Consider the following 22,549-nt stretch of genomic DNA (forward strand, 5'->3'; position numbering starts at 1 on the left):
AGAAAGGTTTGTAAGTAGAAGCAATTTTTCCCATAGGAATCAATGTAAAAGCAAATAATGTGTGCAAACCCATTAGGAAAGAAATAAAAGCTTGGAATTTGGGTGGGAGGAGGAGGAAGAAGAGGAGGAGGACAATCGCTGCCGAAGGAAGAAAGTGAGGTGAGGAGAATTTAAAAAATCAAGAACTTTAAGGCTTTTAAGAAAAAGAGGGACTCTGAGGCGGTGAGGAGGAGCACACGCCTCCCATACACCCAGCGCGTGGCTGCCTCCCATACACTGCACCAGAGAGAGAAACCCAGGGGGAATGGCAGGAAACTGGCCGGACCTTCGTGCTGCTCTCAAATTTCCTGGAATTTTTTCTGGGTTCAGGTTCTTAAGTAGAAAATGGTTCTTAAGAAGAGGCAAAAAAATCTTGAACACCCGGTTCTTATCCAGAAAAGTTCTTAAGTAGAGGCGTTCTTAGGTAGAGGTACCACTGTATCTGGCCTTGCACTCCTGCAGATCTTCCCTCTGCTTGGAAAGCCTATGTCCTCAGTGAGGTGCTTCTGCTGAGCCTCCTCATCCGATCCAATTTCAACTGAGCCAGTTGTTTTGCCAAGTCTTTCTCATGATGGCTGCTTAGCTCCGATAACTGCTTCCTACTGGGGCCCTAAGGAGCCTGGGTGGCCAGGCGAGGAGGGCAAGTAGAGGCCGGAGAGGCATCCCTCAACGTAAGTGACATCAAGTTGACCACGCCCACCCAGCGGGCCATTAGGCGGATTATGTTAGTGTTCCGCAGGATTTAAAATTATGAATTTAGTGGTCCCTGAGGTCTGAAAGGTTACTGACCCCTGCAGTATATGGCATTGTTTAATCGAAAGAATCTGAAACCAACATACTTAAGGGATCCTCTGCTTAAGAAGAGAATCCCTTAAATCAGTATTTCCCAACCTTGGCAACTTGAAGATATTTGGACTTCAAGTTGCCAATGTTGGGAAACACTGCCTTAAATAAATGATCCGTATGCTATACAGGTGATTTTCATCTTATGACCATAATTGAGCCCAAATGTATGTTAGTAAATGAATTGAGGGGAATTGAGACCTTCTTCCCCTAGGCTGTTGGGGTCTGGATGGGTGTCAACAGACTCAAACTCAACCCTGATAAGACGGAGTGGCTGTGGGTTTTGCCTCCCAAGGACAACTCCCATCTGTCTGTCCATCACCTTGGGGGGGGGGAGTACTGATCCCCTCAGAGAGGGTCGGCAACTTGGGTGTCCTCCTCGATCAACAGCTCACATTAGAGAAACATCTTTCAGCTGTGGCAAGGGGGGCGTTTGCCCAGGTTCACCTGGTGAACTAGTTGGGGCCCTATTTGGATTGGGAGTCACTGCTCACAGTCACTCATGCCCTCATCACCTCGAGGCTCGACTACTGTAACGGTCTCTACATGGGGCTACCTTTGAAGAGTGTTCGGAAACTTCAGATTGTGCAAAATGCAGTTGTGAGAGCAATCATGGGCTTTCCTAAATATGTCCATGTTACTCCAACACTTCGCAGTCTGCATTGGCTGCTGATCAGTTTCCAGTCACAATTCAAAGTGTTGGTTATGACCAATAAAGCCCTTCATGGCATCGGACCAGGATACCTGCGAGACCGCCTTCTGCCGCACGAATCCCAGCGACCGGTTAGGTCCCACAGAGTTGGCCTTCTCCGGGTCCCGTCGACTAAACAATGTTGTCTGGTGGGACCCAGGGGAAGAGCCTTTTCTGTGGTGGCTCCGACCCTCTGGAACCAGCTCCCCCCAGAGATCAGGATTGCCCCCACCCTCCTTGCCTTTTGTTAACTTCTAAAAACCCACCTCTGCCGTCAGGCATGGGGGAATTGAAACATCTCCCCCTTACCCATGTAGTTTTTGTGTATGATTCGATTGTGTGTTGTTTTTTATATATTGGGGTTTCTTTTTTGGACTTTTAATCTAAAACTGTAACCTAGATTTTTAAATATTAGATTTGTTACTATGTATTGTTCTTCACCATTGTTGTGAGCCGCCCCGAGTCTGCGGAGAGGGGCACCATATAAATCCAATAAATCTAATCTAATCTAATTAAATGGGTGATTGTAAATAGAGGTGTTTTTGAGGAGAGAAGACAAAGTGATCATATAAATATAGACATAATACAGATGGTCTTCCTACAATTGGGATTGGCAACTCCATTGCTAAGAGACATGGTTATTAAAGGAGATACTACATGAGCCTGATGGAGTTACAGCCTCACTTCTGCCCTGGTTGTTAAGCAAGTTATAGTCCTGACTGGCAATTTTACTGCCAGATTTTCTATTGACTCCGTTTGTCAAAAGTGAGCCATGACCAAGGGATCTGTACTGTACAGTCAGAATTGCTCACTGGTTATAAAACAACCAAATCTAGATTGCACAGCTCCTAGGAAACAATCAGCAGAACTATTCAATAGGCCTTGATTCTTCCTACTCTTCTCTTCCTACTCCTCCTGTGTTCGCTTTCCTGTCCTGCCAAATATCACTAGTTTGCTCACTCAGAGAGCTCAGTGATGTGAAAAGAAAGATAAACCATCCTTCACAAGATTGAGAGGGAATCCTCAATTTACAACCATAATTAAGCCCATTAAGCTCATGTCACTTTTTATGATGCTGCAAAATTAATATACAATTGTCCATTATTAGTTGTCAAAATCTGCTAACTAAGAATATGGTAAATTAAGGCTCTACTTTAATTTCTTTGCTTTTAAAAACCAATGTGGATAACTACAGTGATGAAGAAATAGATGCCTCCATTTTAAATGGTTCACATACGATTTTATGCTAATACTATTTTTGCATATTGTAAAGGAATTGTATGTATCTTTAAATATACTAATTTAGCTATATTTATTACAGTATCTGAGCAGTAATAAATGTGGCCAGTATGTTAACACTGAAATTCTAGCAGCAGAACTACAGAAAATATATAGGTGAGTAGTAAGAGATTTGGTACTTTACATTTTCTATGAAATGGGCAGTGGAATAGTGCATGTATAATAATGAATGGAAAAACAATTAAACTCGTTATACTATGCCTCAGGGCTTAACATTATCTTCTCTATTACATTGTGTGTCTGCAAGAATGAAATCAATACAGAGATACAAACTTAGATGTAAACATAAGCAGTGGTGGGTTGCTTCCGGTTCAGACTGGTTCTTTAGAACCAGTAGCGGAAATTTGCTGCCACTTAGGTTTAGGTTTAGGTTTATTGGATTTATATGCCGCCCCTCTCCGCAAACTCGGGGCGGCTCACAACAATAATAAAAAACAGTACAGTACACAATACCAAATCCAATGCCCACCCATCCAGTTCCAATTGAAATTAATAATCTCATAAAAAACAGTATATATAAAAAACAGGCACACAGTCAATCAATCAACAAAACAACATGGGCAAGGGGGAGGTGTTTTAGTTCCCCCATGCCTGACGGCAAAGGTGGGTCTTAAGGAGTTTACGAAAGGCAGGGAGGGTGGGGGCAATCCTAATCTCAGGGGGGAGCTGGTTCCAGAGGGTCGGGGCCCCCACAGAGAAGGCTCTTCCCCTGGGTCCCGCCAGACGACATTGTTTAGTCGACGGGACCCGGAGAAGGCCAACTCTGTGGGACCTAACCGGTCGCTGGGATTCATGCGGCAGGAGGCGGTCCCGAAGATATTCTGGTCCGGTGCCATGAAGGGCTTTATAGGTCATAACCAACACTTTGAATTGTGACCGGAAACTGATCGGCAGCCAATGCAGACTGCGGAGTGTTGGAGTGATATGGGCATACTTGGAGAAGCCCATAATTGCTCTCGCAGCTGCATTCTGCACGATCTGAAGTTTCCGAACACTTTTCAAAGGTAGCCCCATGTAGAGAGCGTTACAGTAGTCGAACCTCGAGGTGATGAGGGCATGAGTGACTGTGAGCAATGACTCCCGGTCCAAATAGGGCCGCAACTGGCGCACCAGGCGAACCTGGGCAAACGCCCCCCTCGCCACAGCTGAAAGGTGTTTTTCTAATGTGAGCTGTGGATCGAGGAGGACGCCCAAGTTGCGGACCCTCTCTGAGGGGGTCAATAATTCCCCCCCCAGGGTAATGGACGGACAGATAGAATTGTCCTTGGGAGGCAAGACCCACAGCCACTCCGTCTTGTCTGGGTTGAGTTTGAGTTTGTTGACACCCATCCAGGCCCCAACAGCCTCCAGGCACCGGCACATCACTTCCACTGCTTCGTTGACTTGCCAAACCAGTCCTCCAGTTGCTGTGGCTTGCAAAAAAACCCCTCTGTGCATGTACAGAGGGTAATTTCCATGATGCGAACCAGTAAGGAAAGTAAGTGGAACTCACCCCTGAACGTAAGTATACAAAGCACATAAAATAATAAATAATTAAATTAAATTGAATAGCAAGCAAAACAAATTAGAAGCATGAAATAAAACAAAGAAAGGAAATACAACAAAAACTCCTAACCCTAATCATTTGGTATACCATGTTTACATACTGATTCATGCAGTCTTTTGTTCTTCATACATTCTTTCAATATAGGATTAGTGTTAGGATTAATCTAACGTCTTCATGAGGATGTTAGAGATGACCAAATCTGGATTATTTACACGGCGTAATATATATATTCTAATATGTGTTTATTGGTCTTTTTTTCCTTTTTCTTTGACATTGGTAATTATCTATTAGGCTACGTTTCCTTATAGTGCTTGCATTGGGCTTCTACATTGAAAATGAGGTACTGTATACCAAAGAAATATTCATTGAAGTTTTTAAAATTGTTTTTCAGCACTGATTATGGACGAAGAAAAAGAAATGCCTTTAGAATACAGGTTGAGAAAGGTATGTTTGTTAATACTGTATTTGAAGTGAAATTATGCCCTGAAAGCTAGCTTATGTAAGTAATCTAAAGTATCTTAGAGAACAAAAGAAGGTGTACATGTATTTGGTCGTGTGAGAACCAAGCTAGGTTTAACATTTTTGGATTGTAGTCTTAATTTAAGAGCAATATCTATGAACATTTCAATCTGTCTAGCATTTCTAGGTGTTGGTTGCATTCTGTTGAAAATATAATTTGATTCTTGTTTCACACATGAGCAAGTTATTGTTATTATTGATTTATCTGTATTTTTCTTTGTAGTTATTGGGATTATCAAAGATGAAGTAAAATCTACAGATTTAGCGATTCTAGAAGATGAATATGTCACAAAGAAAGCAAAAAGGGATGACAAGTAAGTTACAATCAATGCAATAAAAAAATTCCAAAAATTCCAATTCCAATTGGATCACTTTATCTCGTTAGACACAATCTATTTTATCAAATGTATAGTGACCTTCCAAACCGTTTTTGGTAATTAATCTAGTGCAAATATCATGCTATACACTTTGCAAGCAAATATTAGGCAATTAAAAATACATTCCTTCTTTGTTTTTATGTAAGCATTGATATAATTAATTTTTAGCTTTGTATTAACTGTAGCTATCATTATATATGCACTTATATCCTTTCTAATCCTACATTCAAATAAAGGAAAACCTGATTTGCTTCTAGCTATAATAACAAAGTATATGAATTAATAAAAATTCATAGCAAAACGTTAATACAGAATAGAAATATATGGAACTGAAGTCTGATAATATTTGGGAAAAAGATGAATCAAGCTTAATTATAGAAAATTTACAAAGTAGCACTACATCTTAGTAAAAGTTTTAATTTTCTGCTATGTAGAACTATTATTCCTTCCTTAGGTACAAAAAACTAGGAACTGTTGTAGTTGATCCCTGAAAGAGAAGAATTACACTAATATACTGTCAATAATATGACGGGGCAAATAAATTGCTACTTTTTGAATAGACCATTTTTTAAAATAAAGCATTCTTCATTCATAATATAAGTTGATTTAATGGAAATGTCATGCAAATGGTTCTGCTTTTTTAAAAAATGACTATATGAGAAGCTTTATTTTTAATTCTCTCTCTCCAAAAGTGATTCAGAGACCAGCTTGGATACTTCTGATACCGACACTGAACATCCTGTAAGTATGATTGCTTAAATGAGCTGTTAGCAGTAACAATAATTTGTTTAGAATATGTATTTATAATTTGAAGACAAATGTATGCACTGGGAACTTTTTGGATTTAAAAAAATCTTAGTCAAGCCAATTGTGGGCCTTGCATAACTACAGATACATCTCAAAACAACAACTGAGCCCAGATTTGGGGTATAAGTCATAGTGGTTTGTTAAGCAAAGCATCCATGTGATCATTTCACTCAAGAGAAACTACACGGATTAAGTGTAGCATGGGATGCCTCAGAGTGATGTAGTCTCGAGGTGGCCCATATTTTTTTATTGTTTGTAAGACACCCAAGGTTACTGAGAATAAGTGAGCAGCCACATACATCCTATAAATAAAAATATAAAATAAAATAATGCGTCAGGCCCAGCCCACACTGTGGCATCCCTCTCAACTGGCACGTGACCTGGAGCAGGCCTCCCAAGGAATCCACCCTCAGGCACCCCTGTATAATGGTACGCAGTGGCAGTGCTAAGGCCTGAAGCAGAGGTCCAGTGCTTGACGTCATTCTTAGCAATACCAGTACTTGACAATCACAAGGCCTCCTTGGGAATATTACTTACCTTCAAGCACAGCTCCAAGTTGTACAAGGTCTTTGTTATTAGAGCCTGATTTTGTGCAACTTTTGCAGCCTCTGAAAACTTTGCCAGGTTTTGTAAGAATTAGTGGAGAGTTAACACTCCAGAGTTTGCAGCCAGTGTAGTATTATGTTGCAGTCTATACTACAATATAATATAATATATACCTGCTATACTACTACCTCTTAAAATACTAACCCAGTATCAACAGTAAAGTCCATCAAGTTTTTAGGTTCTGTCATATCTCAAGATTTAAAACGGACACCCAACATCAAAAACGTCGTTAAAAAGGACCATAAAAATGTTCTTTCTGCGCCAACTCAGAAAGGTCAAACTGCCCAAAGAGCTACTGATTCAGTCCTACAGAGGAATTATTGAGTCTATCATCTGCACCTCTATAACTGTCTAGTTTGTCTCTGCAACCCAACAAGAAGACACAGACTTCAACGGATAATTAGAATTGCATAAGAGACAATTGCTACTAACCTGCTTTCTGTTGAGGATCTGTAATACTGCCCGAATCAAAAAGAGGGCTGTGAAAATATCTACAGACCTCACATTCTGAATATAAATTGTTTCAACTTCTACCCTGAAAATGATGCTATAGGGAACTGCACACCAGAATAACTAGTCACAAGGACAGTTTTCCCTGAATGCCATCACTCTGCTTAACAACTAATTCCCATAATATTGTCAAATAAATTACTAAGACTGTACAGTATTACTGTTATTCTTCTCTTTCTTACTAGTATTTGTCTCTTCCCACTTATTATGATAACCATGTTCTTGTATCTTTCAATTTATATTATTTTTATTGGTTTCCTAGTACAATTTGATAGCTTATTAGTAACCTTGACTATCACTAAGTGTTGTATCTTTTTATTTTTGATGAATGTATTTTATTCTCCTTATATATACTGAGAGCATATACCCCAAAGACAAATTCCTTGTGTGTCCAATCACACTTGGCCAATAAAAGAATTCTATATAAAAAGTCTATAAAAGTCAAATGACTCTGAGACTATGTTTAAGCAAAATCTGTACTGAATTGTGGAGCTAGGTCACAGGTAGGCAAAGTTGGCTCTTCTATAACTTGTGAACTTCAACTCCCAGAATTCCTGAGCCAATCATGCTAGGTCAGGAATTCTGGGAGTTGAAGTCCACATGTCATAGAAGAGCCAAGAAGATTGCCTACCTAGGAGAACTATACATGCCCGATTAGTGGTGATTTGTAGTATTGGGAATGAGCATCTCAAGAAAGCTCATTTTTTTTCTAGTTGGACTTTTCATAATTCACATGTTTTTAGGATGTTTTAAATGCTGTGTCTGCTTCTATTTTATTCATATTTTTGTTTTTAAATACCTTTGACTTTTAAAATTTTAAATAATGCATTTTAGGAATCATTGTGATTAAATGGCTTTTAAAAGGTACATCAGTATTTGTTGTGTCTGTAATTAATATTCTGTTTCTATTCAACATGATTTTGAGGATATTTACATTTGAAAAAGTCAGTGTCCTGTTCACATCTGTCCATAATTTTTCTTTCAGCATTCAAATCACATGAATACCTCGTTGTTAACTTTATATCGAAAAGGAAATTCAGATGCTTTACCTTCATCTCCTAAAAATGATTTAATTATGTCTACCAATACTTCACAAACGGTGCCTAGATCAGATACTGCTTCTTCTCAACCTCCATCAGTGACCAAAATTTCAGAAGGTGGATGGTTTATTGATAAGACCCCAGGCCCAAAGGAGGAAAACTTTTTAATTGATCTTTGTGCAGAAGAAGAATATGATAACACTAAGCAGAAAGCTGAGGTATTTTTCTTAATTTCTCTGCGCCCTTTCTCATGCCATCCAAAAAAACCTGAAGACCAACAATAACTTAAAAAAATATTTTGGTATCACAGAAATAAAGAAGAGAATGTGAAAAAATGTTGATTGACATGTAGACTAGTATATTTAAAATGTGGCATTGTAACATTAAAATTAAAATACAGGGAAGGATACAAAGCTTAATAATATTTGATGAAATCTCTTGAAAATTCTTTGTTTTCCCTCTGTCAAAAAAAAAGGTAGATATGTATGTTAAAACGCACACATCAAGAATCTAATATTTGATATAAATGAAAATGTATCTTTCCAATGTTTTGTACCAATTCTTTTTTTACCAGCATCATCTGAGGAAAAGTATCATAATTCTTTCAAAATGTGAGAATTAGGATAATTTCTAGCTCATGGATTGTATCCATCAACTAAATGATGTCATTTAATAAGTAATCCTTATTAAATATTTTCGGCGCTCTTAGCAAGATTCATTTTAAAAATTCTACGTTAATTTCATAAGAACAAAGGATACTGATTTTTTTAAAGTTATGTTCCACCGTGTTATAAAAACAGTGTTCAGATCTGTTGCTCTAAATATACTAATGTTACTACATTATTTCAGTTTCTCATAAAAATGAAATATAGGCTTTGTAGACACAATTAATTCCTCCAATAGATGTAAGACTACTGAAGCAACAGTAGCATAGAATCTAATAGTCCACATAACAAAAGCTTAAGTTAAAGAAAATGGCTCAGAAGCTTCTGAAAGAAATGAAATTTGGGGTTTTTTTTACAAAAAGTTACAAAGTGTGCAAGATTTTTAAGATTGGCTTCATTTTAGGAAATTGACTCAATCCAAAGAAATAATAGTCTGAGAGGCCATTTTATCTAAAAATGGATCATCAGATATTTTAAACTATGGTTATCACATAATCTGAGCTATTTAGAAAGAGGTTTAAAGATGGCTTTATTTTAAAAAGTAAAATGAATATAAAGAGGGGGACGCTTGCCATAAAAAGTATTGGAAGTGCTAGGGCATGTATCATGCTACATAAAATATATCAAGAAACTTTTCTTTGTGATATAGAGTGCAGGAAACATTTCTATTTTGGAGACTGCAAGAAAGAAGTCCAAGAACAAAAAATATAAACGGAGAAAAGTTGAATTTCCTAATGTAGATGAAGAAATAGAATCAGTTTTGAAGCACCATAAAGGTAAAAAGTAGCTGTTTGTACTTATATGAGAAAAATGTAAAAGCATATTTCTCTTCATAAATATAAAATTAGTTCATCTTAATCTTTATGAGGTGTATGGCTGTTTTTCTTTTGTTTAAAACAACCATTCAGTTGTGATTGGTCTTTTAATATTTTCCTATTTTTCTGCAGTTAAATCAAGAGAAATAGAGCTGCAAACCTCCTCAGTGACATTTGAGGATATAGGAGGCAACGATGAGATTTTGAAGGTTAGATTTAACTTACGGTAACTCTTTTCTTAAATTTTCAGTTGAAACACGGTGAAGTATAGAAGGCTTTAACCATAAGTCTAATTTAAAATGATTACTGAATGTGCTATGTTGGAAAGCAATTATGATTCTTTGTTAAATGAAATGCAGTTGTCTTAACAAGCCTTTTTAGTTGCATATTCCTGTTTTTAGCAATTGGAAGAGGCATTGAAACATTAATTGGACATATTTTTGATACTGCATTATATATCATTCATAAATGATTTATTGCAATCACCTCTTTTGTAGCCTTAAGAACTAGAAACCTGCTAAATTTCAAAATGAAAGCGACAGTTTTCAAGAAATTGTAGCCAGGTTTTAGGATTACAATCACAACTCTGGTGAAAGCACCCATGTCTGCTCATTACTTTTGCTGAAATTACTTTGTCATGCTTCATTCATGCATAGACAGTATGTTTATCTGAAAAAAGTAAAATAAATAAACTTGTAGCAGTTAAGAGCGGCATGGTGGCCTAGAGGTGGAGCTCTCACCTCACAATCTGCGGCCTGTGAGTTCAATCCAAGGTAGCAGCAAAGAGAAAGTATGTGCCATGTGCTCTGCATAAGGGCCAGGAAGTGTTCCATTCAGTCACTCTGATTCCTGATCTTGACCCTTAGGCAAAACAGGGACAGAAGTTGAGATTAAGATGTATTCATTTATTTATTTAATTTATGTGCCGCCCAACTCCCGAAGGACTTTTGGCAGCTTCCAAAAATGGACATTTAAAAAGGGACAATTTACAAGACAATTAAAAAACCCTTAATAACATCATATGTATCTTTTCTTTGGCTTCTGGATCTAAAAGATGTGTCATTGATTAACGGTCCCAAGTCTGCTGGCAAAGCCAGGTTTTTAAGGCTTTCCGGAAGGCCAGTAGGGTGGGGGTAGTACGGATCTTAAGAAAGAGCTGGTTCTAGAGAGCCGATGTTGCTACAGAGAAGGCCCTCGCTCCACAGCCCCGCCAACTATTCAATTTCAATTCAATTCAATTTATTAGATTTGTATGCTGCCCCTCTCCGAAGACTCGGGGCGGTTCACAACAATAATAAAAACAATATTCCAGCAAAAACAAATCAAGCACATAAAACCCTATCATATTTTAAAAAGCAAACAACATATACATACCCAAACATAAATATAAAAAAGCCTGTGGGACAGGTGTCTCAACTCCCCCATGCCTATAGACGGGTCTTGAGTAATTTACGAAAGACAAGGAGTGTGGGGGCAGTTCTAATCTCCGGGGGGAGTTGATTCCAGAGGGCCGGGGCTGCCACAGAGAAGGCTCTTCCCCTGGGGTCCGCCAAACGACATTGTTTGGTCGACGGGACCCGGAGAAGGCCAACTCTGTGGGACCTTATCGGTCGCTGGGATTCGTGCGGTAGCAGGCGGTTCCGGAGGTACTCTGGTCCAATGCACTAACTTTGCACTAACTTTGCTTAGCCAATGGGACTTGGAGAACGCCAATCCTGTGGGCCCTTATCATCTCCTAGGAGCTGTGTGGCAGAAGGCGGTCCCGAAGATAGTCTGGCCCTAAGCCATGTAGGGCTTTATAGGTGATAGCCAACACCTTGAATTGCGACCGGAGACTGATCATTGACAATGATGGGATATCCAGTGTAATGAACAAATCCCTGTAAATATTTCCCCTACGTATCCTGATTTAGAATCTGAAAGCAGAACAGCAAATGATAGCAGTCAAATTAATTTCACTTCAACATTGCTATTTTGATTGTAGGAGATATGTAAGATGCTGATACATATCCGTCATCCTGAAGTCTACACCCATTTAGGAGCTGTTCCTCCTCGAGGATTTCTTTTGCACGGACCACCAGGGTGTGGGAAGACATTACTAGCACAAGCAATTGCCGGGGTGAGGCTGTTAGAACAATTACTTTTTCCTGTTAAACTGTTCATTATTTAAAATGTTAAACTTCAGACATGTTTGCCTTTTAAAAATGCTGCTTCTTCCGGGGACAAATTCTGTCTTCTTCCCTGTATTTCCAGCCCTCTAGAAAATCACAATGTTTGTTTGTTTGTTTGTTTGTTTGTTTGTTTGTTTATTTATTTATTCATTCATTCATTCATTCATTCATTCATTCATTCATTCATTCATTCATTCATTCATTCATTTATTTATTTATTTATTTATTAGATTTGTAAGCCGCCCCTCTCCGTAGACTCGGGGCGGCTCACAACAGCAATAGAACAATTCATAACAAATCTAATAATTTAAAAAACATTTTAAAAACCCCATTATTAATCAAACATACATATAAACATACCATACATAAATTGTATAGGCCCGGGGGAGATATCTCAATTCCCCCATGCCTGGCGGCAAAGCTGGGTTTTAAGGAGTTTACGGAAGGCAAGGAGGGTGAGGGCAGTTCTAATCTCCGGGGGCAGCTGGTTCCAGAGAGTCAGGGCTGTCACAGAGAAGGCTCTTCCTCTGGGACCCGCCAAATGACATTGTTTAGTCGACGGGACCCGGAGAAGGCCAACTCTGTGGGACCTAATCGGCCGCTGGGATTCGTGTGGCAGAAGGCAGTCCCGAAGATATTCTGGTCCGATACCATGAAGGGCTTTATGTTGTAATCTGAGGGCTTTTCTTGGGATATTTTCCTTATCTGTTGAACAAAGCAGTACCTGCAGGATAAATATTTTCAAGGCAAATGCCTTTTTGATCAATACCTGCTGGAACAGAACGTGACCCCTCTGTTTAGTCCAAATCTTGCTAAACATTGTTACTTAGATTAAATCTGTTTGTTTTCTTCTTCTTTTTAATTCTAGGAACTTGAATTACCAATACTGAAAGTGGCTGCAACTGAGATTGTATCTGGAGTCTCTGGTGATTCTGAACAGAAATTAAGGGAGCTCTTTGATCAAGCTGTGGTAAGACCCTAAAAAATTGTTTTATTACTTTATCCCTCTTCTGGTATCGTCATTATGAGCATAGCCAAATATGAATATGAGAGAAGAAATGACTAAGGAAGATTTAACACTACATCATTGCCGGCAAAAGAGTCAACTTTTTATCCCTCCCCTATTTCACTTTTTTGTTCCTTGAATAGTGTGCTGGAGCTGACGAAAGGCACTACCTCATGTGCCTTCCAATATGGCTCTGCCTGCTACAGGTAGTACCATAGGTTTGCCATCACAACAATATAGTATACTGTAAGTCAATGAATCAGAACAACCATGGGAAAAATGGTACAAATGGATCCAAAATAGATCAGTCCAGAGTAACACAAAGAGAAACACCCCAAAATAGTAATCACGTATAAGATTCCTTTATGAAGATTATTATTTTATTATTATTATTTATTAGATTTGTATGCCGCCCCTCCGTAGACTCAGGGCGGCTTACAGCAATGATAAAAACAATATCTAATAACAAATCTAATAGTTAGAATCTGAAATAACAATAATATATTTAAAAAGTCTAAAAAACAAGAAACCCCAATATATAAAAACATACATACAGTCATATCATACACAAAAAACTACATAGGCAGAGGGAGATGTTTCAGTTCCTCCACGCTTGACGACAGAGGTGGGTTTTAAGGAGTTTACGAAAGGCAAACTAAAAGATTAGTTCAAATAAGAATATATAAGTACCTTTTTCATATTTTTAGGACCTTTTTCTCCTTCGTTTGTCCTTATATCTTTTTTCTCTATTTTATATATATAGTAACTTGATTGTTATTAATAGGAACGTAAGATATATAAAATATGAATCTGAAACAAGTAATGATCTGTATACGACTATTGAAAAGTTTTCCTTTTAATGTAACTGAAAATTTAAAGTAAAACATTTTTTTAAAAAAACAACAATACTGTAAAGTAATAGGACATAAATACAGAAAAGTGTTTTCCAAATTGCAGAGATTCATATTTTAATTTTGCCGATCATTGATAGATGCCAAGCATTTTTGTCAAAAAAGGTAATTGCTAACTCCATTATTTCAAATATTTCATCATCTTTTCAAATTTAATGGTTCACTGCTCATGGCAAAATGACTTACTGAATGATTTGATAAAAAATTAAGTATAAAGAAGGATTTTGGGGTAGCCTGGCATGAGTTAAGATAAGGTAAGAATGATAGAAGGAAGAAAGGAGCACAGTAAGATATTCACTTTCACATGCACAATCCCATTTTCCATACATCTCAAATAGGTATAACGTTGAAACATTATGCAGATCTCTTTCTCTAGCATGGGGAAAATAATTGAGGTTTAATATCCAATAGATACATGATGAAGTGAAAATCTTACTTCAGATTCTAAAAGTCAATGTCTCAGTGAATGTATACTATTTTGAAATTATAAAATGAAAACCATAGCATGCTTCAATTTATATAACTTCTGGGCTTGTACTGATGGAACATTTGTCTTCTATTTCCAGACCAATGCGCCGTGCATCCTTTTCATAGATGAAATTGATGCCATCACGCCAAAAAGAGAAATAGCTTCAAAGGACATGGAGCGGAGAATTGTAGCCCAGCTTCTGACTTGCATGGATGGTCTGTATTTTAATTCTTTAAAGTCATTTATTACTTTTTAAAACTTCAGTCAAGATTTATTTTATTTCAAAAATATGTAGATTAATCTACTTTCAATTGCCAGAATGCCTATGGAGCTTCTCAGTCATCCAGGTTATGATTGTCCCAAAAAGTGCTTTTTTCCAGGAGGCAACTGGACTTTTTGGGTTTTCTTTGAAAACCTTTCACTTCTCACCCAAGAAGCTTCTTCAGCTCTGACTGGATGGTGGGGGATGGAAGGATTTATGCTCCTTGCAGACAGCTGGTCATGTGCGTTCTTTTAGCGAGTCATTAAGGTCACCTGGAGGTTTGTCATCAGGCTCACCTGAATGATGCAAATAGGTAGTGAACCTTCTTGGAATTACTGAAAGGACCATGTTGTACACAGGAGATAAAAGATGTTGTATTCTTCTCCCTCTTTTGAGAGACGGCTGTTCAATTTTGATATAGATGGCCTCTTATTCCCCTCTTTCAAACCAGCAGTACTCTTTGTCCAAAATGTGAACTTTGCATTTAAAAGTCAAAGAATGGCCTTTGTCTTTTAAATGCAGATGGACTGCTGAATGTAGTCTTGATCGATTTGTTCTCCTATGTTGTGCTATGCATTTATGAAATGGTTGTTTTGTTTCCTCAATGTAACAATTCCAAAAACTCCACACCCGTTTACACCACTCAGGTGACCCTGATGACACATATAAACTTCTAGGTGGCCTTAACAACTCACTAAAATAATGCAGACGACCAGCTGTCTGCAAGGAGTATAAATCTTTCCATTTCCCACCATCTAGTTAGAGTTGAAGAAGCTTCTTGGATGAAAAGTGAAATGTCTTCAAAGAAAATCCATTAAGACCAGTTGCCTCTTGAAAAAGCACTTTTGGGACATTTTAACAGAATGTCATTCATAGATTTCTGAGTTTCAGTTGTCTTTTGAGTAGCAACGTATTTGTTTGCTGATTTGTTTTACAGCCTATTGTTCTGCCTCAGCGTGTCTAAATGGTACAAAGGTTTTTTAGCACCTTTAAAATTAATTTATTTATTGCATTGGAAACTTTTACATGAGAAAATGTAGTTTGTTTATCCAACATTCTTCACAGAAGCAAACATTTGTACATTTATGCTATCCATCTTTATTCATTCTTTACAACTGCTTATGTATTACAAGGGGAACAATTCCTTTTTAAAAGAAGACTAAAAACAAATACAAACCAATATAAAGGATGGGGGGGGGGGAAGTAATCATAGAGAAAGCTAACTGCAAGGAAGGGGGGGGGAAGGAAAAGGGAAATAGAACAGAAAAGAAAAAAGAAGCTTTCACTCTTCTTCACAACATTAATTTTACTTTGGCCTGCTTATGAATGTTTCCTATTAATTTTATAACTTGCATCATTTAACAAATACAGTGATACCTCGTCTTACAAACTTTTTTGGTTCCGAGAGGAGGTTCGTAAAGTGAAAAGTTGGTAAGACGAAACAATGTTTCCCATAGGAAACAATGTAAACCCCCGATTAATGCGTGCAAGCCGAGGGGGGGAAATTGCAAAAACGGCGCTCCACCTTCTGAAACAGCCGGATGCTTCTCGGCGTTCTCCTGAACGCCGAACCTGGAATTTCGGCAAAAGTTCGGGTTCGGGAGAACGCCGAGAAGCGCCGCTGCCCGGCTGTCACCTTCGCAGAAGAGCCGTGGAGTTGTCGGCCGGTCGGGAGGCGCAAACGGAGGTGGGGAATCCCAATAGGGAATTCCAGGGACGGAGCTTTAACATCACGGAGACGTCCTTCCTGGCCGGCTGAAACATGGACTCCAGGAAGGACGTCTTCGTGATGTCAAAGCTCCTCCCCTGGAATTCCCTATTGGGATTCCCCACTTCTGTTTGAGCCTCCCGCTCACCCGAAAGCTCCACGGCAATTCTGCAAAGGTGACAGCCGGGAGGCGGCGCTTCTCGGCATTCTCCTGAATCCAAACATTTGCTGAACTTCCGGGTTCGGCGTTCGCGGTGGCGGGTTCATAAGGCAAAAAAAGTTTGTAAGAAGAAGCAAAAAAATTCTGAACCCCGGGTTCATATCTCGAAAAGTTTGTAAGATGCGGGGTTCGTATCATGAGGTACTACTGTATCTCGTAATATTTAAATATTATATTTTATAATACCACTTACAGATGTAGAAATTCTATAGGAACTCAAATTAAGGATTAATAGGATTGTATTACATGTATGCAGACTCTAAAAGAATAAATGCAAAACCTGATTATGTGTAAGAAATTAAATATCAAACTAGCAATTAAACTAATCCATGAAATGATTTCAACAATAAGATAAAGGCCTCTGCATTCATAAGATTATCAACACTAAATCTGATTGATACAGAACATTATTGGGAAGCTCATAAAATATTGTTATGCTGATCTAGTGAGACTCCTACCTTTTATAAACAATCTTCCTGTACTTCCTTTGTGATTTTCAATACTAATAATACGTAATTGTTTTCTCCTCAGTTGTGATGCTAAGTAAATACAGTGGTACCTTGTGATACGAACTCCTCATCATACGAACTTTCCGAGATACGAACCCGGGGTTTGGAAATTTTTTGCCTCTTCTTCCGAACTTTTTCTGTCTTATGAACCCGCCGCCCGAACACCAAACCCGGAAGTTCGGCAAAAGTTCGGGTTCAGGTGACCGCCGAGAAACCCTGCCGCCCGGCTGTCACCTTTTGAAACAGCCGGGGGGCTTCTCAGCGTTTTCCCGAACACCAAACCCAGAAGTTCGGCAAAAGTTCGGGTTCGGCGTTCGGGTTCAGGAGGACACTGAGAAGCCCCGCCGCCTGGCCGTCAGCTTTGCAAAAGAGCCGCGTAGCTGTTGGGCCGGTCGGGAGGCTCAAATGGAGGTGGGGAATACCAATAGGGAATTCCATGGGCGGAGCTTTGACATCACGAAGACGTCCTTCCTGGAGTCCACGTTTTCCTTGCATGCATTAATTGACTTTACATTGTTTCCTATGGGAAACATTGTTTCGTCTTACGAACTTTTCGCCTTATGAACCTCCTCCGGGAACCAATTAGGTTCATAAGATGAGGTATTACTGTAATTTGTTTCTCCAAAATATTATGACTGGTTTGAGTTATGGTGTTGTGAACTTGTAATTGGCTTTATTATTTAATCATATTTTCTTAAATAATTCTTAAGTTGAGTCAGCTCTTTTTGATCAGCTTCAAGATGTCTATGGAGATTCTCAACCATCCAGGTCATGATTGTCCCAAAGGTACTGTTTCAAAAGGCAACTAGACTTTCTTGGGATTTTCCCCCCTTGAAATCAGTTTGCTTCTCATCCAAGAAGCTTCTTCATTTCTCCAAGACTTGTACTTGAGTCAAGATCTCTTTTAATAAGTTAGTAAAACAATCCTCCTTTGCCATCTTCTCTGGCTCAACAGATTGTGACACAATTGGAATTAAGCTAACTGTGGACTCTTTGAGTCTAGCTGTCGTGCCAATAGCTTGGTAAAAACAAGATAATATTTCATAAAAAATGAATAACCCAATGATCAAAGTCTGTATCGAAGGAGTCTGATGGGAATTTTAATTTCCTTGAATCAGAAGAGAAGCAAGAGAGGTGCCTGTAGCACCATCTCAAAGGCGGAAATTCTAAGTACAAACCCAATTTACCTCTTGCTCTATGGTTGCAACAAAGCTCTTTTGCCCCTATAATCTATCTTATCTAATCATCAAAACCATAAATCAAAAGTTCATTTTTATTTTATTTTATTCAAACATAAGGCATTTCCAGTTAGCAATAAACATAGATATTGACTTTTCTTATCAAAGTAAGTTTAGCTATCTTTAAATCGTTGTAATAACTAAGTAAGAAAACAGTTGACAATGATATCCCACTGCCACCTGTTTTCCCCTCATATATTATACTCCCCCTGACATAATTCTTTCACAATAAGTTAGCCATTTATTTTTGGCTATTACTGTATTTCCTCATCTATAAAATGTTTCTTTTGCTGATAGCCACAAAAAAGTTTTCAGGCAGAACCAGGGTTTGTATCTGTTCCATATTCTGAATGTGGCAAATGTAGCATAATTATTTTTAAAATTCACAATAACCTTAACTTGTACTATGCCACAAATATTCATGCCACCCAACTTTCAAGTTGTGTCCTTTTAATGTCAAGAGCTGGTAATCTCTCGGGAGCATCCACTCATTTAAGCAAAACAGCAAGCTGCAAAATACAAGTTCAAATCAGTAGATCTCGCCGTCTTATTTCTTGTTTACTTTGCATCTTAAAATGCCTAGAATAGTTATGAGCCTCATTCCTATTGCCAACTATCTATGATTAATAAACTTTGTGAAAACACTTTTTTTTTCCTCTTGTCTTTTGATGCGGTCATGAACTTTTTAAAAATAATAATCACAATTCTATATAAATAATAATTCTTTGCTAAAAAGTGAAATATCACTCAATTTCTATTGTTCCCAATATTGTCCTCCTGTTTCTTTACTGCTTATGCTTTTCAAGCTTTTTGCAAGATCATACATACATTTAAATAAATAAGATAGTCAGTTTGTTGTACTGGTTAAGACAGCAGGCTAAAAACCACGGGATTTTGAATTCTAGTTCCACTTTAGACATGGATGTTGGCTGGGTGTCTTTGGCCTAGTTAAACTCTTACTCAGTCTAAAACATCAGATTTAGGGAAGAATCAGCAGCTGGATGAGTCAAAAGAAGCAGACCTTGTAATTCCAGGAAAATGTTGGGAAATTTTTTAAAAATGTATTTAAACGAATGATATTTAGGAAGATTTTGTATGTTAATAATTTAAAAAATAGTTCACTGTATTTATTTGCAGTCCTATATTAACACAGGATTCATCAAGTCACAACCATATCAACCCCCCAACCTAGTGTTATAATTCCCAAAGCACTCCAAAAATGTGCCATTAAAATGATAAAAGAGCTGGCAACATTTAAGAGTGTGATTTTTGGCATTTATATTTATTTATTAAATTTATTATTAGTAGTAGTAATATTAGTATTAGTATTAATTAGATTTGTATGCCGCCCCTCTCCGGAGACTCGGAGCGGCTCACAACAACAAAACAGTACAAATCCAATGGTTAAAACAATTTAAAACCCTTAATATAAAAAACAATCATACATCTCATACAAACCATACGTAAAGCGGAAACGGCCCAGGGGAATCAATTTCACCATGTCTGGCGACAGAGGTGGGTTTTAAGGTGTTTGCGAAAGGCAAGAAGGGTGTGGGCAATCCTAATCTCTGGGGGAGTTGATTCCAGAGGGTCGGGGCCGCCACAGAGAAGGCTCTTCCTCTGGGTCCCGCCAGATGACATTGTTTTGTTGACAGAACCCGGAGAAGGCCAACTCTGTGGGACCTAACCGGTCGCTGGGATTTGTGCGGCAGAAGGCGGCCCTGGAGATATTCTGGTCCAATGCCATAGGTCATAACCAACACTTTGAATTGTGACCGGAAACAGATCGGCAACCAATGCAGACTGCGTAGTGTTGGTGTGACATGGGCATACCTGTGGAAGCCCATGATTGCTCTCGCAGCTGCATTCTGCACGATCTGAAGTTTCCAAACACTCTTCAAAGGTAGCCCCATGTAGAGAGCATTACAGTAGTCGAACCTCGAGGTGATGAGGGCATGAGTGACTGTGAGCAGTGCCTCCCAATCCAGGTAGGGCCGCAACTGGTGCACCACGCGAACCTGGGCAAACGCCCCCCTCACCACAGCTGAAAGATGGTTCTCTAATGTAAGCCGTGGATCGAGGAGGACGCCCAAGTTGCAGACCCTCTCTGAGAGGGTCAGTAACCCCCCCCCCCCGCCTGGGTGATGGACGGACAGATGGAATTGTCCTCCATCTTATCAGGGTTGAGTTTGAGTCTGTTGACACCCATCTAGACCCTAACAGCCTCCAGGCACCGGCATATAATGAGCCGGGGTGGCGCAGCAGGTAGAGTGCTGTACTGCAGGCCACTGAAGCTGACTTGTAGGTCTGAAGGTGAGCGGTTCAAATCTCATCACCGGCTCAAGGTTGACTCAGCCTTCCATCCTTCCGAGGTGGGTAAAATGAGGACCTGGATTATGGGGGCAATAGCCTAGCTCTGTTAAAAAAGTGCTATTGCTAACATGTTGTAAGCCGCCCTGAGTCTAAAGAGAAGGGCGGCATAAAAATCGAATAAATAAATAAAGAAATAAATATCACTTCCACTGCTTTGTTGACTGGACATGGGGTGTAGATGTACAGCTGGGTATTATCAGTGTACTAATGATACCTCACCCCATGCCCCTGGATGATCTCGCCCAGCGATTTCATGTAGATATTAAATAGCAGGGGGGAGAGGACCGACCCCTGAGGCACCCCACAAGGGAGAAGCCTAGAGGTCGAACTCTGACCCCCCACTAACACCGACTGTGACCGACCAGAGAGGTAGGAGGAGAACCACTGAAGGACAGTGCCTCCCACTGCCAACCCCTCCAGCCGGCGCAGAAGGATACCATGGTCAATGGTATCGAAAGCCGCTGAGAGGTCAAGAAGCACCAGGACAGAGGATAAACCCCTGTCCCGGGCCCGCTAGAGATCAGAGATTTTCTGCCCATCTTGCCACAAGGCGATTTTTTAAAATTTTATTTTAGTATTTTGGGGCTTAGGTTTTAGAGATTTAAACCCAGCAAGAAGAAGTGTTGGAAGGAAGCAATTACAAACTAAACAGATGGCTTGATGCGGTTGGCAGAGGGGAAAATCAAAGATTTGTCTATGAAAAAAAACCTGGCAGAAAATAATTTACCAGACAAAACCAAGAGACAGAATTGCCATCAGGGACCTTCCCTATCTCTAGAATTGGAAGCTAGAGAGAAGTACGTATAGATGCATGCAGATATTAAACTTGTATAATAATCTGCAAATACATGCTTAGAGTTGCTCTGAGGCTAAAAGTTGTTAAAACATTAGAGGGAGGCATTATTTGGAGCAGAACATTATACAGTTAACTCGCAGTAAATCATATTTGCAAAACTTAGCTAGCAATAAAACTGTTTTGGGTACTATGAAAAGCTTGAATAAAATAGAAAAAAAAAACCCCAAACCTCTATTTGCACTGTCCATTCAGTTCAAGGCTAAGGTCCCATATGTAGGCACACTGTGATAGGTGGAATCCTGCAAATGTCTCTGTTTATTTTGAATTTTGTCCAACACTATGCTCATTTTTACCCATCAGAGAGTAATAGTACGCGTACTACTCGGAATTAGCATACATATTAAAATGTCTATCCTCTTGGGTGTGCCATGTGAATAGTTTCGCTATTACTATAGTTTTGGTAACACAACACCAGCTGTTTCTTTATTGGCTGTTCGCTTCTTTGCTTCCTTTTTCAGACTTGAATACATTGACCACTGCAGCGCCGGTCCTTGTCATTGGAGCAACCAACAGGCCAGATTCACTGGACCCAGCCCTGAGACGCGCCGGAAGATTTGACCGAGAAATTTGTTTGGGGATTCCAGATGAAGCAGCAAGAGAAAAGTCAGTCAACCTTATTGAATAGTTTTTTAACAAGGAACGATTAGAGGGCTTAACTACTGCTTGAGTAGTAAATACTGTTGTAGTATTAAAAGCTCATGGAATCTACGTCTCTACCTGTTACATACAGTAGATTTCAAAGTCATAATTGGCATTTGCATACCCAGCAGCAAAACCTTCAATAAATTGATAGACAACAACAATACATAATGAAAGATTTTATTTACATTAGGTAGGCTCCCGTGGATTCTTTTCTCTCTCTCAAGAATGTACTGTACAGTGTTCCTTCGATTTTCGCAGGGGATGTGTTCCGAGACCACCCGCGAAAGTTGAATTTCCGTGAAGTAGAGATGCGGAAGTAAATACACTATTTTTGGCTTTGAACAGTATCACAAACCTTCCCTTAACACTTTAAACCACTAAAGTGCAATTTCCCATTCCCTTAGCAACCATTTAGATCATTACTCAC

At 39.1% G+C, this 22,549-nt stretch overlaps 1 protein-coding gene across 1 annotated transcript in view; it reads left to right on the forward strand.

The window, feature by feature from the left end:
* Window positions 1–22,549, forward strand: part of NVL (nuclear VCP like) — a 72,146-nt gene that overhangs the window by 1,125 nt on the left and 48,472 nt on the right. Inside the window, exons 2-12 of the mRNA XM_070734343.1 lie at window positions 2,895–2,968; window positions 4,810–4,862; window positions 5,161–5,251; window positions 6,007–6,055; window positions 8,223–8,495; window positions 9,592–9,718; window positions 9,890–9,966; window positions 11,742–11,876; window positions 12,797–12,898; window positions 14,412–14,529; window positions 21,939–22,083. Coding sequence (XP_070590444.1) covers window positions 2,895–2,968; window positions 4,810–4,862; window positions 5,161–5,251; window positions 6,007–6,055; window positions 8,223–8,495; window positions 9,592–9,718; window positions 9,890–9,966; window positions 11,742–11,876; window positions 12,797–12,898; window positions 14,412–14,529; window positions 21,939–22,083 — 1,244 coding nt within the window. The remainder of the gene's footprint in view (window positions 1–2,894; window positions 2,969–4,809; window positions 4,863–5,160; window positions 5,252–6,006; window positions 6,056–8,222; window positions 8,496–9,591; window positions 9,719–9,889; window positions 9,967–11,741; window positions 11,877–12,796; window positions 12,899–14,411; window positions 14,530–21,938; window positions 22,084–22,549) is intronic.

Source organism: Erythrolamprus reginae, chromosome 1 (assembly GCF_031021105.1).
Source record: "Erythrolamprus reginae isolate rEryReg1 chromosome 1, rEryReg1.hap1, whole genome shotgun sequence".
Lineage (NCBI taxonomy): Eukaryota > Metazoa > Chordata > Lepidosauria > Squamata > Dipsadidae > Erythrolamprus > Erythrolamprus reginae.